At 36.5% G+C, this 15,695-nt stretch overlaps 1 protein-coding gene and 1 long non-coding RNA gene across 3 annotated transcripts in view; one reads left to right on the top strand and one right to left on the bottom strand.

Moving 5' to 3' along the window:
* Positions 1–7,885, top strand: part of LOC310641075 — a 186,749-nt gene extending 178,864 nt beyond the window's left edge. The window contains exon 2 of the long non-coding RNA XR_014492669.1: positions 7,772–7,885. This is a non-coding gene — a long non-coding RNA (uncharacterized lncRNA). The remainder of the gene's footprint in view (positions 1–7,771) is intronic.
* Positions 5,762–15,695, bottom strand: part of NEURL1 (neuralized E3 ubiquitin protein ligase 1) — a gene marked incomplete at both ends in the record, with an annotated part of 129,262 nt that continues 119,328 nt past the window's right edge. For both annotated transcript variants that reach the window (XM_083363760.1, XM_083363761.1), the window contains 2 exons: positions 5,762–6,003; positions 7,059–7,205. In XM_083363760.1, the coding sequence (XP_083219886.1) occupies positions 5,762–6,003; positions 7,059–7,205 (389 nt within the window). The remainder of the gene's footprint in view (positions 6,004–7,058; positions 7,206–15,695) is intronic.

The following is a 15,695-nucleotide window of genomic DNA, read 5'->3' as shown; positions in this document are numbered from 1 at the left end:
CTTGAAAGTAAATTAACTGAAGACAAAACTCCCTTAAAAAAAGTCTCTATATTGTACTGTCACCTGAAAATGCTTAACCCCTGAAAATGAAAGGCAATTAAGGGCTCCAAGCAGCATAGATCCGCACCAGCAACTCACGATTTATACTGTGGATGGCTTCTTATTTTTCTGAAAGTGTATGCCCAATAGACACAGCAACCATAGTCTTTAGTTCCATACTTAGTGGGCCTTTCAGAAAAAAAATGCAAAAACAGGTGCATGGAGTCAGTAAGTGACTAGACCAGGGGTAGGCAACCTCGGCTCTTTTATGACTCATGGACTTCAACTCCCAGAATTCCTGAGCCAGCATAGCTGGCTCAGGAATTCTGGGACTTGAAGTCCATGAGTCATAAAAGAGCCGAGGTTGCCTACCCCTGGACTAGACAGTAGGGACCATTTTCAGCTCCTTGAAATTGTGTCATCTGATACCTATGCATGCAAATGCCTGTACATATGACCAGGTAACTGATTACATGCAGCTCTGTGTGCTGATAGCCTCATTCCATGACACTTACTTGCTTACCTTGTACGCCACTAGCAGGCCACACCAGCAATTCCACAGATCACCTAAATCAACTTTACTCACAGCTATGTAACTGTCACACTGAATAGAACAAACTTTTATCTCTCTCTTCAAAACATAAACATACAAATAAAGCATTTAAAAATTGAAATCTTCTTGTCAGTAACATTGAATCACAGGAATTATTTCAGATTCTACACGGGGGGACAGAGGAAAAGAAATCAAACTCCCGAGCTTGCTGCTGGTTCTCCTGAAATGCTCCTGTCCTGTGTCCTGCACGAAAAGCCTTTGCCTTCATCTTCCTTTTTAGCTCCTCTAAACCTGTTCCCACTTTCATTGTCAGTATATAAAGTTCTACCCTTATGATAATGGTTAAGAGAAGCCTCCCTGTCTTCTAGTACTTCTCTTTCTCTTCTCTCCCAAGTGCCATCCTGAAGTAGTTTTCTACCATGCAAATATATTTTTGGTTTCCATATGCAAAAACGATGCTGCTGATGGAGGGGAGGTGGAGAAAAAGCAGCTTAGTAGACAAGTGCAGGTACTTAAGGAACTGGGTTCTGATCTACATGTGCGCACGCCAAGCAAGTGAAAACAGCAGATGGCTCATTATTTTCCCGTGATTCTGTTCTGTTCTGCGAGCGTTTGCAGCTGGAGTTTTTGTTGACTCTTTCCTCCCCCCCCCCATGTTGGAACAAACAGCCACATGACTCTGGCAAAAAGCCAAATTGATCTTAAGGCCTGAACACATGTATCTAGTATATGCTTCCTACCTTTCATAACTTTGGACTTTTTAAACATGTTTTTTAAAAATATATTGTTAAGATATTTACAGGGGAGATTGATAATTGGAGGATTAATGTCATTTTTGAGGGGGGGAAAGCAGGCCATAGTTTCAAGTAAGAACAATCTTTCCTTATCTCTTAATTATTATGGTTGCAGACTTTTTCTTCAACCTAGGCATTTATAATGTTTGCTTTGGTGTGATATAATTAGGAGTACAATAAGCTAAATATAAGGAGCTGAATTGAACTGCACCTATTAGACAATTAGTGTTCAAGAAGAGATGCATGCATAATCCATGAAGACACCAGGGGACAACATGAATTCAAAAGAGACTTGACTTACACATATGCAATTTTAAATTAAGGGTTAAAGTTATTCTTTGTGCTACAGAAAAAAATACCTTTAGCTGTTTGGAGTAAAAAAAAAACACCTCACCCACATGCCCCATTCCTTCATGTCCGTGATATGAAGAAATAGGAATCTGAATGAATGAGAATGCACCAACAAAAAAAATATTACTTTTTTGAAATGCTTACCTTTATAAGCATTATTTTTGCACTTAGGAATAGGTTAGAAGAACAACTTAGTGCACAATTTATAGAAATATCAAAGGTCATGAAAAAGTGCAGAGAAATTGTTAGTGTGCAAAGATGCATTTTTAATTTTAATATCATTCAGGCTGTGCTTGTGCATTTTTTAAAAAAATTACTATGGTATGTAAAGCGAAGACCATTATTTTGACCTATTTCTGGGAGGTCTTTCTCATATATTCATACATTAATCAAAATCCATGACCATTACAAGAATCAGAAGACTACTTCAATCTTCCATTAGACTAGATTGAAAAGAAATCAATGTAATTCAAACAAATGGATGATAAAGTAGACTGAATTGCAAATGTGAAATCCAGCAGACTATAATACCTTTCTTGCACATTTTCCCTAGTTTTTGTCTGCAACATTGTTTAATAGCCAAAACTATATGTAAATTATGGGGAGAATGTAAAAGATGAGCCTTGCAGCATTTTGGATTGAAAAGGTATTTGGGCACATGAGACACTCACATGCCAAATGCAGAACACAATTTAAAGTAATATCATTAAAGTTGCTATGTCTTTTCCTGGACTCATGCTCTACTTAAAGAGGCAGCTATTTTAAGGATTTGATCACAGATGCTATTTGACTTCCTAAATGTGCTCCAAAGTACTCTTTCCCCCTTTGAATCCAAAATGCTGCACAGTCCTAATTAGTAAATTTCTAGCATTTTTAATGAAGCCAATATTTTCCCATGCACAACAGCAGTACCAGGTACACTATAATAATGTATTAAGTAATTGCTAAGCACAAAGCTTATGGTTAAATTTTCCCAAACATCATATCCTATCAAAACAGCATTCCATAAAAAGGAGAAAAATAAGTAATATTACAAGTTGTTAACATGCTAGCCTAAACATCTTTGTGGCAAAAATGTTTTACCTTTGAAATGGACATTATGTATAATCTCCAACTGTTACCTGGATTGGCCTTTGCTAGTTTGTTGCAATTCACAATTATATCCAGGAAACCTATAAATATTGATGTCCAGAAAATCCTTTTTGCTGCCTTTTCAGACAAAAGTCTGAAGATCTGCTTTCTCCATTAACATAACTGAAAAAAATATTGTGAGTGGTAATGTTGCATATCCCTTTAAAAAACTTTATTAGATCAAATTTGCTCTGCATGAAATTTTACTATCTTTAAAAAAATATTATTACCGAATTGTCAATTCAAACATTATTTTGTACTTGTAGAATTTTTAAAATTCCACAAATATATATACTGTAAGATGTTAACTTCTTTATGAATTTTGCAGGAAACATATAATCAGTTCCTAATAATATTAATTTAGAAATAAGTCCCACTGATTTCAGCAGAAACACTGCCAAATTCAAGTGGCTTAAGATTCCAATCTAAACTTAGAATTTTTTATTTAGATGTTTTCATTGATAGCAATAGGACATATATTATTATCAGCTGTATTACTCAGATCATTGGAACAAAAACTCCTAGTTCAAATGACTTTGCAAAAACACAGCAAGGTGGAATTGCTGAGTGGAGTGGCATAAATTTAATGTCCACTTTACATTAAATAAACTAATGAGATTATTTTTTAAAAAAAAACCTAGGACATAATCATTTCAGAATTTCCTGGAACAAGCAAACACTTTACAACTAATTCTTCCATTTTAGAACTGTAACTAGTTCAGCAATAAGTTTCTTGCATAACATAGGAGAGAAGAACCTAGAATCCTGTAAATGCTACTGAACAACCATCCCCCAACACCATAAGTCATGCTGGCCAAAGGCTGCTAGTAATTGTGGTTCAGTAAAGTCTGGAATGGCACATATTTCTCACCCCACTGAACTAGTTTCCCATCTACATAGGACTTGAACTGTAGCATGAAAACCTATCTGGTTGTACACTAGTCCCCTTTATAAGGATCTGGCCAAAGATGCAACTGAATGTCCTCCAGATATTTGGGCCTGCAGTTGCTACAGTTCCTTGTTTTGGGCCATTCTTGGTAGAATTGATGAAAATCAAACCTAAACCATCTGTAGGGCACCATTTGTCTAGCTCTGATCTGTATTGATACTACAAGATCCTTGCTGGTTCCCAGACTACAACGTTGAGTGATTGGGTGCTTGCAACCATTCAAAGTGATTTTTGTAACAACTGTCCAGCACTTGAATTAATTTCAGAAAGTGGGAGTATATAGGACTAGCATAGTATGAGTTGGGCATTTCTGTTAAACACCACACGTGTACTGTAATTTGAAGAAGCCCAAAGATAGACAACATTAATTGAGGATTTGGATGGTCTTCCACAATCATAATAATGAAAAACAACCAAATGGCATTATACCTAATTACTGAGATATCAAATGTGTAGAGAATGCAGCTTCTTAAATACTGACGTCCAATTTGTCATATAAAATGGAGTGGGCTTTTTTCTGTGAAATATCACCTTAATTATAAAATATGTCAACCATGCAGTACAGCAAAATCTCTGCACTGTAGCATATGTACTAGAAGTGTTCAGCCCAAACAATATTATTCGGACTGGATGAAAAATAGCATGTCAATCATTTTTTCTTACATTTCTATCTTAATTTAACTATTAACTATTAACCTTGATTGTCCATATTGGGGAACTGAAATTGTGAGTGAGGGTTTGAGATAGTTGTCATTTTTCAATCAACCATCTCAGACATAGTTAGCTCATTTGGAATATATTAATTGTGAAATGCAACTTCTGATTTAAGATTTGTTAAGTGGAACAGCTTAAAAACAAGAAAACAATGGACTACTGAAAATGACATAAAATATCACATGATTACTTGTAACCAGAGACAGAAAAAAATTCCAAGAATTCAATTATGCCAAGGATATATACAGTTCTAGGAGAAAGCGAAACTAACATATTCTTCATGTATGAATCCTTCATTAAATCAAAGAGGCAAATAAAAATAAATAAAACCCATTTTGGTCCTGATTTCTTTTCCTTCAACAATATAAATCCAGTGTGTAACACATATTCATTTTGGCAAAAGATTATACAACTGATCCTTTACTTTTCTTTCAAACCTGGGATACATAATGAATGGCCCAATGACAAATTAAAAATAAAACTGACATCATATACCATAATTTTCCAGAGCACCACTTCCTAGTGGAATGAACTTTTGAAAGCAAATAATTAAAGAAGGAAGTGATATCATGCTTATGAGATATGAACAGCTGCTGCCTTGAAAAAGTAGAAGAGGACAACTACAGAAAGTAGAATCAAAGTCAACGGTTAACTGCTGGTCGTCTGTGCACTGCACAGCATAGAAAAACCAATCCAAGTATAGTCTTCCTTAGTAGCGGCATGTGCTGCATTATAATTACGTGTAGAGTATGGCAGTCACTGGTATGATTAGAAAAACTGGGGGGAAATCCTATGTGAGGCTCTCTTGCCCATGAAGGTAGTTCTAGCACTGAAATGATTTATTCTACTCCTCTTGTTTCATTCATTTAGTTCACTTAACGTAACATGAAAATCTGCTTATTTCGCATTATTATCTTCTTTGATCCTTGTAATATCCAACTAGGAAAGAAAGAACAGGAAAAAATGCAATGGGGAGCCAAGGAAAGGTAGACATGAAATCCAGCTTTTCTTGCTGGCTACACATGTTCACAGGAGCACTTTGTTAGATGCCAAGGAAAGAAGACATTTTTAGCCCTCAGAATTTCAGGTGGGGGAAGGCTGTGCCCACGGTTAACCACATTCAGAATTAGCTACATATTTAAAGAAGGAAACCACTTCCTCCCCCTTCCTTGTCCTGGTTAAGTTTTATGAAGATCCTCTTCCTAACTCCTATCCTTCTGCCATGCAACTTTAAGTGCTGCGATAGGTTTTGATTATGTCCTTGATGGCACGTCTACAGATAGGACAGCAGGCATTAGCCATCTTCTTGAGTTTGAGCCCACATGTATAACACAGACACATATGTCCACAGGAGTAAATCACAGTATCCACCATATTCTCATAGCAGATAGTACACTCATCATTCCAAGTTCCTGAGATGGAAGAAGAAAGAGGGGATTCTGGCATACTGATTGGAGAGTTTGGAGCGGTACCTGCAAAATAAGAGACACTTTTACTTTTTAAATCTGTAATCAGCTTAGGATTTCTAGGCCAAAGGATAAAATATGGAGAATGTGACCACGTTTTTACAAAACTTCCAAAAAGCATCATCAATAGATAAATACTAAACTAGACAGAACATTCAAATCAAAAGAAGTGTTAAATTCTCTTTATGTACATTTGTTATGTGTGTGTTATTTCCAAAATACTACAGACCTACATAACAATCTCTTGGATCGTTACTGAAACAATATATAAGCTTCAGAATCTACTGTTTTCATAACTTTGTATTACATGTTTTTTCTACAATGACTTTTCCAGTCAGATTTACTATGCTCTGAATTCTGGCATATGAAACATCTTTCAGTGCTTACAATATGTTATTCTTACTATCAAAATACATAATGAAGTAACTTTTCTTCTCCTTTGCTACCGATTTATTAACAAAAATATTTAGTGTCCAGCCTAACTTCAGGATCCCCTTCTTGATCCATTAGCAAAGCTGTTATATGAATACCTTTGATATAAAAATACTATTTCATGGCATAAATATTTGACAGGAAATCATGGGAAAGGATTGTCACCCTATTTAGTGGAATTACACTTTTTCCAAAAGTATTCCATTTATATTTATGCACAATCATTCCCAGCATTACGCTAATCTGGTCTCAACCTCTTTCAGGTTTGGACTTTCTTAGCAACCCCATCCAATGCACTCAGAGGCGTAGGATTAAGGAAGTTGTTACCCAAAATTTTTAAATGGCACCAGAAGTCATTGCACTGGGCCTGGGCCTCCACAGATGGTGCTCTTTGCTAATTCCATATTGCTACTGCATATATTTTGAATGTTTGCCATTTGTTAAAATATTGTGTATTTAAATATTGAGTTCTTTTGTTCTTTTTAGTGGGGAGAGAGAATCTAATTCCTGCTCCTTGCGCATTGTGAGTGATCACAAAGAAAAAAGAATATGGATTTTCAGTCTTACAAGATAATGAAATATTCAGAACTGGAAAGCATGCAACCTGGTGCTATGGGAGAAATACTCACCACTGAGTGAGCTGCCAAGTGGGCCAGAACTAGACATACATAGGACAGGGTCAGAAACATCATTGCAGAGAATGGAAGATGAATTGGGAGATGGGGTGGGTGAGCTTGGTGCTGAAGGTCCCAGGTGTTCAGCCGTGAGGGTAGAACCTGTAAAAGAGAGTAATATAATCCAGCAGTTCAAACAGCCCTGTTATGCTATAATTGGAACACACATCTATTCACACCGTCATTGTACTGCAGAGTTTGTTGATTTTCTTTGAGCCAGTCCTACTGCTACAGCCTAGTTTTTCTCACAGAGTTGCGGAACAGATAAAACAGGAAAAAAAATGTTTGGGAAGTTTTGTAGGAATAAAATAAGAAATGACTTCACGCAATTGCTAGGAACCAATCCTGGGTTTAGAACACATGCCTGATTATTCTGAAAGCAGAGAATATATACTGTATAGTATATGGCAGGCAGGTGGATAGTTCATTCCTCTTTCACCTCTGCCCTTGCTATTTGTCTTCTCCTTTGATTAAAGAGAAAAGCAGTAAATTAATATAGTATGCTAAGGCCTGATGTGTGAAATGAGAACAGAAATAGGCAGGTGTGTGTGTGAGAGAGAGGGGGGAGGGGGGAGAGGGGGGGAGAGAGAGATGGGGAGGGAAAGAAAGAAAGAAAAGGAAGGAAGGAAGGAAGGAAGGAAGAAAAAGAAAGAAAGAAAGAAAGAAAGAAAGAAAGAAAGAAAGAAAGAAGAAAGAAAGAAAGAAAGAAAGAAAGAAAGAAAGAAAGAAAGAAAGAAAGAAAGAAAGAAAGAAAGAAAGAAAGAAAGAAAGAAAGAAAGAAAGAACAGCCTGTACCCAATATATGCATTCTATTTGCTCCAGGTTTTATAGACCTTTTGGTCTAAACCACCTTATTAATGTTTACATAGGGTGTTTATATAACCTTTAGCTACTTTCACATCCTAACATTCAGTGAACAGAATGACAAATGGCAAAATATTATTCATCAGTAAAGCATATGGTTAGTGTATTAAAGTCTCAAATTCAGCCTGTTAAGTCTCCAATCAAAGATACCCTGCCCATGGTCAATAGAAATGTTTTCTGCATAAGGCATGGAGAACCATTGGAAGAATATCTATGCCATGTTTATTTTCCATTCTTTTCATTAAGAGTTTAAGGTTTACCTGTGGGCTTCCCACTCTTTTAGCCCCACAAGACTGAGCCTCAGTGGTGGGTTAGACTCATAAACAGTGACTGGTTCAAAGTCAAACTGAGCCCTCAAATATGTGGATTATATAAGTGTGTCAGAGTTGGGAGGGGAGAGAAGAAAGAAAGACTTTGTTACGATGAGTATATTTCTTCTTTGGAAGTCCTGACCAGAGAGAAACTGACATTGACTAACATAACTGGGAGACTGCTGGAAGGGTAGAATGCAGTTTCCACATCCACATGGTTAACTATATATTGGTTTTTAGCTGCCCACACTAAAGCTGCTCTTAAAGTAGTTGCCCTAAACAGCTTGCATATAAGGTGTATATGTGCACCCACACTGTTGCAAACATAAAGCCTTCGCAAAATGTCCCAACACTTAGCAGCAGACTCCTCACCACGAATATGGACAAGCTGCTGGTCGCTCAGTGTTAGTCCAATAATGCAAAGTGCCTTTTCGTTGTTATGTTTGAACTCGTCTATCTTCTTTGCACCATCATCATTGTCTGGATTCCAAGCAGTAGTATATGGTGGGTTGTTAACTACAGTCCATAGTCCTTCCTTGCGCAAAAGCAAGCAGCATTTTGTGGACCAGGAAACATAGTTGGTCCCATCCAACCAGGTTATCCAGGAGATGCCAGTTGACTGTTCTTGTGCCATTATTACACCAAATAGCTAACACAAACTCAGCTAGGATGCTGTGTGTACTAACTCTCAGTACAGGCCTGGGCCCATAACCAGTGTTAGGAATTGTTGTGCAGAGGTCTCCTTGTGCTACCAAGGAGTTGCACAGACAAGGAAGAGTACTGAGTACTGAGAGCAGTAAGAGTCACACAGTAACCACAAGAGTACACTGAGTTGTGAAAACAGAAAGTACTTTACTTTTGAGGTGGTGTAAAGAACAAAAATGCACGGTCAAAAATAAACAGTCCAGGTCATACACAATAGTAACAGTCCAAGGAGTATTCCAAATACAAAGTCTTCTTACTGGTCCAGAGGTCAATACACTGTTCAGGTTTATCACAGTAGTAAACCAACAGTACAGCAAAACAGTAATAGTAGAGAGAGCAGTGAATTCAGAGAGAAGGAAGCTACGTTCCTAGCTCCCTCTTATGGCCATGAGAACACTTACACACCCATTGGCCAATTAACATCTTAAAGTCACAACATCATGGTTTATATATTTTCAACCCAACTATGTAGGCAATCACCATATGCCTAACAGACTTATTATTTTTTAAACCACCCAGAAAATAAAATCTGTCTAGAACTATTTACAGAAAAGCATACTAAAATATACAATTTGAATAAAAACATATACAATAAAATAAAAACCGGTAAAATGAAAAATGCAAAAAATGCAAAGAAGGCAACAGTAAGACTGTCATTCAAAGTCTAAAACAAGATGAATTAAAATACAGTTAAAAACTCATTAAAAATCTAGGAAAATAGAAATGATGTTAATGTGAGCACCAATTTCCTCTCTATATAAAGTCAAGCTATATTTGTATATATAAGTTATAATATTTATATGCAATATAACAACCAATCATTTCTTGCATTTTCTTACATTTAACTCAATATTGTTTGCTGGATCTAGGCCCAAAGTACCATTGTGGCTATAACATTAGCCTGACATACAGAATATCACCTGTGTAAAGCCTGGCAGATCTGTTTTTTATGTTACAGTACTATTTTATGTTTCCTGAGCTACCCACATTATTGGATTGTTTAACAGGTTCCACAGTGTATTATTCCATTTGTCATTTGATGCAAAAAAATTTCACCCCAGCTCCCAAGTAGTGTAAAATGAACAAGTACTGCAACATGCTTTGCAGGCATGTAGGACTTTGTAATACATTCATCTGGGTTAACAGAAAGCTGAATAAAAGACAAGAAGATTGCTTCAACTTTTCAATAGTGCACAAATAGGTTTTTTTAAAAAAATTAAATAAATAATCCATCAGAAAAATGAGCAATATGGGAAAGCAACATACTAAATTAAAAAAGAACTGGGAACTCCATCACTGGAGGTTTTCAAGAAGAGATTGGACAACCACTTATCCAAAATAGTAGAGGGTCTCCTGCTTAACTAGAAGACCTCCAAGGTCCCTTCCAATCCTATTATTTTATGTTCTAACTTTCTCCTAGTTTTTGACTCTGTGCAAGTCGGACAAAGGTTACAATCACTATTCAACTGGAATTCCATTAGGAACGACTGGAGCAAAGATTGGAAACCTCAATCTTCCCAGTTGAGAGGGCAAACCTACCATTGCATGCAAAAGTCAGCTACAAGTTTGAAAACAGATAGGTACAAACATAGCCTGGACCAGATTCCAAAGGGTTAACTCTGTAATTACTGAAACAATATCACACCATCTAACTATGTTATCTATAATGGGAATGTCACTGTACTTTTTGAAAAATTTCATTCCTTCTGAAGATAATGCTTATACTTTGCTCTTCACAAAATGACTTGTTTTGCTTTCTGTGAATAATATATAAGGGCAGTCTTTTGAATTAAAGTCTAGCTAACCTAAACCCTAATGTGGAACTTACAGTTTCAGTTATATTCCATAATGTATTTTATCTATCAGTAAATACTTAAATATCCAAATCACATTCACAAGTCAGTTCTTCAGAAACAGATCTCACAATAATAAACTGACTTTACAGGAGCTATTTCAACTTTCTGTCTTACTTGATGTAGCACAAAACTATTCATTTTAATTTTACCATTTTAAAAAGGAAAGCAGTAGAGTGAAGGTAATAAAATCAGTAAAGCCACTCAAAATGCCAAGATCACTGAGGACAATGTTCAGACAAAAGTCAGCTGTTTCTAATGGACCATTCATTAACATTTTGGCCAATCCTGGCAGTGCTTGACTATTTTCTTTTGGCAGTTAATGTGGCTCTGCTTTTGTAGATAATTTTAAAATGTTAACTGATTACCATCAGTTCAATAATGAGAAAGAAGAAAGGAATGAGGAGACAATAGCCTCTAGCTTAAAATATGAGCCAGGGTAACTATTCCCCATCAATTTCACAAGCAGACTCTGTTTTCATTTGCAAGCAAATGTTCATCTGTTCTAGATTATACATTCCTTCAACTCTGCATTGCCCCAATTGAAAAGAAACAACTTGCCCAGCATGGCTTGATAGATGACATTTTATTGTCAACATGGGTGTTATTTTAAAAGAATCATTAAGTCCATGAATAAGACACATTAAAATAATCTTTAATTATACTGACCTTAAAGTAGCACCCTCACACTTATTCCAATAGGATCTAAACAAAACTTTTGCATATATAAAATCTATTTGACATTGCCACCTTTTCCCTTTGAGAAGAGTCAGGTGACTGATGGTGACTTGAAAAAAGGCAAGAGAGGCAAAATAGAGATCAGCAGTAGAGATACAGATCTCATCAGTATAGTTTTCTGCAAGACTCAAGGATGGGCAGAGATTATTCAAATAGCTAGTGGAAAAGGCCCTGGTCCAGGGAGTACACCAAGGTTCGTCATATTCAGATGGATGCCAACAAGCTTGCGAAAGCCACATATTGGTCAGTTTTGGCTTCATTTTCCCATTGCAGACAGCAGATGTGGAAGTGAAGCAATTTAAACCAAGACTGTACTGGAAGAAAGGATTAAATTCCTCTCCTTCCAATACAAATTCACTATGAAGAACAATCATTTGTTAAGCAAATTTTTGAACCAAATTTCATGACATAATGATAAATATCATATCTATATTTGCATTGAAATGATGAAATGATTAAAACTACTACAATGTAAAAGCAACATACATTGAATGTCAACTTGCATTCTTGTTTCTGTCAACTGATATTCAAGAAATCTCATCTTGCTTTCTTTAAAGCTAAACCTGCACTCATCAAAAGCCATACCACTAATGGAACAGGTTTGGACGTTTCAAAATGAGCCAGAAAATCCAGTTCAGATACATAAGTTTTCAACCAAAGATTTTTATGAGATAAGTTATTATTTCAACTTCCTGAAGCAATTCCAATTAAGATATGATACAACGATCTGCTTTTTAACCTTGGTTTATTAAACGAGCATAATATTATGGTTTGCACATAAGTTTAAAGTAAAAGAATTGGTTGCATAACAACAACAGGCATCAACTGTGTTGACCTCATGTCTAATGCACAAAGGAAATAATGACCTCAACTCCTAATTTTCTGCAGATATTGTCACACATCAAGCATTTAGGGTCTAGGATATTGCCAGAAAATGCTTATTTTTCTGCTATTACAATGCTCACTAACTTGGAGGCTTTGGAGCATTTGCAAAAAAAGGCTTATGGTGATTGAACTACAAAGTTATTCTAGCCATACTAACTTATCCTGGAGATTTGGGAAACTCTTACAGGATGGGAACAGTATGGTCAGCTCAGAATAATCTCCAACATAATAGTTTCCTTACTGCTTCTAAGCAACTTCTCTTCTGTCCCTATCAACATCATGGAGTAGTTTGCTGCAGTCCTATTCATAGACCTGTATAAACAAGGCTCAATTCCCTCCAGCAAGTGTTATCCAAATGTTCTGGATCTGCCACACATTCTCCCTATCCTTGCCTCCCTACTTCACAATATGTTCAGTTGAAAAGAATTAAACTGTATACTGTAAACATCATAGCAAGGGACAGACTTCATCACAGTTAATATACACACAGCAAAGAGAAAGACTAAACAGCAGCTACAAATGTTCAACAAAAATATGTAACCAAAGTCTTCCAATCATGTTTGGCCTACAGTAAATGAGATAACATCTCATTTAACAAATTATTTAATCTTCCACAATAATTCCAAAGTATCAGAGATTTTTAGAAATTAAAATGATAATTCCACTTGCATCCACTGTTTTAGGTAAAAACCCCAACCCTTTCCCCCTCCCCCCAGAAAACCCCAAACCTCAAGGGAATAGGAAAAGCCTTTAAAAGATGCCTTATTGTGAATTTGGTTCAAAAGGACAAATCCACCACATCCGGACTAGAAAATTACAGATTACAATTACAATTTTCTGTACCTCCTTGCACCATTTTTTGGTGTTCTAGACAATTGGAGCCCTTTTGATGAAAACCCTGTTTTGATGTTGAGTAGAACTTGTTTCAGCAGACACTTCAGTGAATGGAAGATGTGCATAGTAAAACATGTGAGCAGATATGTGCTAAGGAGCTGTAAAACTCTGATACAGTTTTGGGCAAAGAGATTTCTTAAAGTATGGCATCTAAAGAAAAAAATAAACAGTGTGTATATCAAATTGAAGAGAGTTAAACAAGTAATCATATTACAGAAAAAAAGACTCATGTCATTGCTGAAAGAGTAGTTTCCAGAGAAATAACTATGATAGTATATTGCAACAAAAGGAAAATGCACTTAAAAACAAGTTCATCAGATGTATGAAGTATTATCTTGTAGGAAAGAATATGTGCACATTTATTGTCCAGTGGTGTCTGGAAACAAATAATGAGGTCATAAGGAAATAAAATGTTTAAGGTACAAATAGTGTTAATAATATTTTTTCATTGTGGCTATTTACATAGGGACATGGTGGCTCAGTGGGTTAGGACACTGAGCTTGTTGATCAGAAGGTCGGCACTTTGGCGGGTCGAATCCTGAGTGCCGCGTAACAGAGTGAGCGCCTGTTACTCGTCCCAGCTTCTGCCAACCTAGCAGTTCGAAAGCACGTAAAAAATGCAAGTAAAAAAATAGGGACCCCTACGGTGGGAAGGTAACAGCGTTCTGTGCACCTTTGGCATGTAGTCATGCCTGCCACATGACCACGGAGACGTCCTCGGACAAGCGCTGGCTCTTTGGCTTTGAAATGGAGATGAGCACTGGCCCCTAGGGTCGGAAACAACTAGCATGCATGTGCGGGGGGAACCTTTACCTTTACTATTTACATAACAGTTGTTACATATGACTAAAATGGTCTGGTATTTGTAAGCTAATGATAAGAACATTTTGTTTCATCAATGTCACATCTACTGACTATTTATGAATGGTCTGCTGTCTACAAAGTAATGGTGGATTGTAGACAGCTAAAGCTTATCCCATAACAAGGATGTAAAAGATGGATTAAGACCTCTGGAGTATCACAAACAATTTAAAGGGATCTACTTTTTTTTAAAAATGCATCAGGCATGGTAGTGCAGTAATTTTCCAATTGGCTGAGGTTTACGTTGGCTGGGAGTTCTAGGAACTGCAATCCCAATACATCAACGTAATGGCAGCTTGGGTGCAGTTTCAAAAATCCTTGATTTCACAAGTACACAAAGAGTGAATTTTTTTTGTAGAGGAGGCAGTACAACGAAGTACAAAAGTAAACATAATAAAAATGTGTTATTGTATTGTACAGTTTGCTGAAAGTACAAACTTGGCAGTTATTAAGAAGTTTAGTCTATTCTGTCACTCTTATAAGAAAGCAAAAGAAAAGTCAACCAACTCTGGTATTCATGGAAGAAATAGGTACACATTATATGTTCTGTCAGTTACAAATAAATTCAGAAAGATGGCAAATCACCCTGTATCCAATTTATTCTATACAAGCTTAAGATGTAGGGAACATTAAGGGAACAAGTTCACTAATTAGTAACGTTCTGTTTCACCCAAGACTATTTTATTGTTCTGATTCTGATAGTTATTCACTCTACTCTCCCAGACGTACAAAAGTTAAATTTTATATACTGGTTGAAAATTTCTTCACTGTAACTTACCATTTTTGCTATCCTCTTCAATAATCTTTCACCAGCTGTCATGTCTACCCCATTCATTTCCCTGTGAACTGGTGACAGAAAGGGAAGAGGAGAATCTCCTGGCTAGGATAAATGTACAGGGGTCTTTCATCAACTGCTGTCCACATAAATACTTGGGTAAAACATTAAGGAGGCTGGAAGAGGGGTTACCTATTTACAGAAGCTTTTTGGGATTTCCAGAGATGGCTGTTAAAACCTGCCTTAACCCAACCATCTAATCTGTACTGAAGAGCAGCAGTCTCCAGAATCAGAAAAAGACCTTTCCTGCCATTTTATGGAAGTAGGCTGTTCATGCAAAATATCTACTTGTCGCTGAGTTATGCTTCATGACAACATTATGGTTCCTATCAGATTGAATGATAATAATTAAAGAAGAATTGCAAGTGGAAACAGGTTCTCATTCATATTTGATACATAGCACTTCTGGAATCACTCTGGTAGTAATGAAGATACCGGTGCAATGCATAGCCTTACCCAGGACAACCAGTTATTACATGCAGTTCATTGTTTAAAACTACAGCTGGAATGTATCTATATTCTTGAAACCACTGATAAAATCAAGAGAGAAATGAGTAACCACATGAAAACTTCATCCAAGGAAGAAGTTATGAATCATGTTACCTTGTAAAATCTCCGAAAAACATAACTTGGGAATCTCAAGGTC

This window comes from Vipera ursinii (genome assembly GCF_947247035.1).
Source record: "Vipera ursinii genome assembly, chromosome: 5".
In the NCBI taxonomy this organism is placed as follows: Eukaryota; Metazoa; Chordata; class Lepidosauria; order Squamata; family Viperidae; genus Vipera; species Vipera ursinii.
The sequence above is the reverse complement of the archived record's forward strand: the minus strand, read 5'-3'. Positions and strand labels throughout refer to the sequence as shown.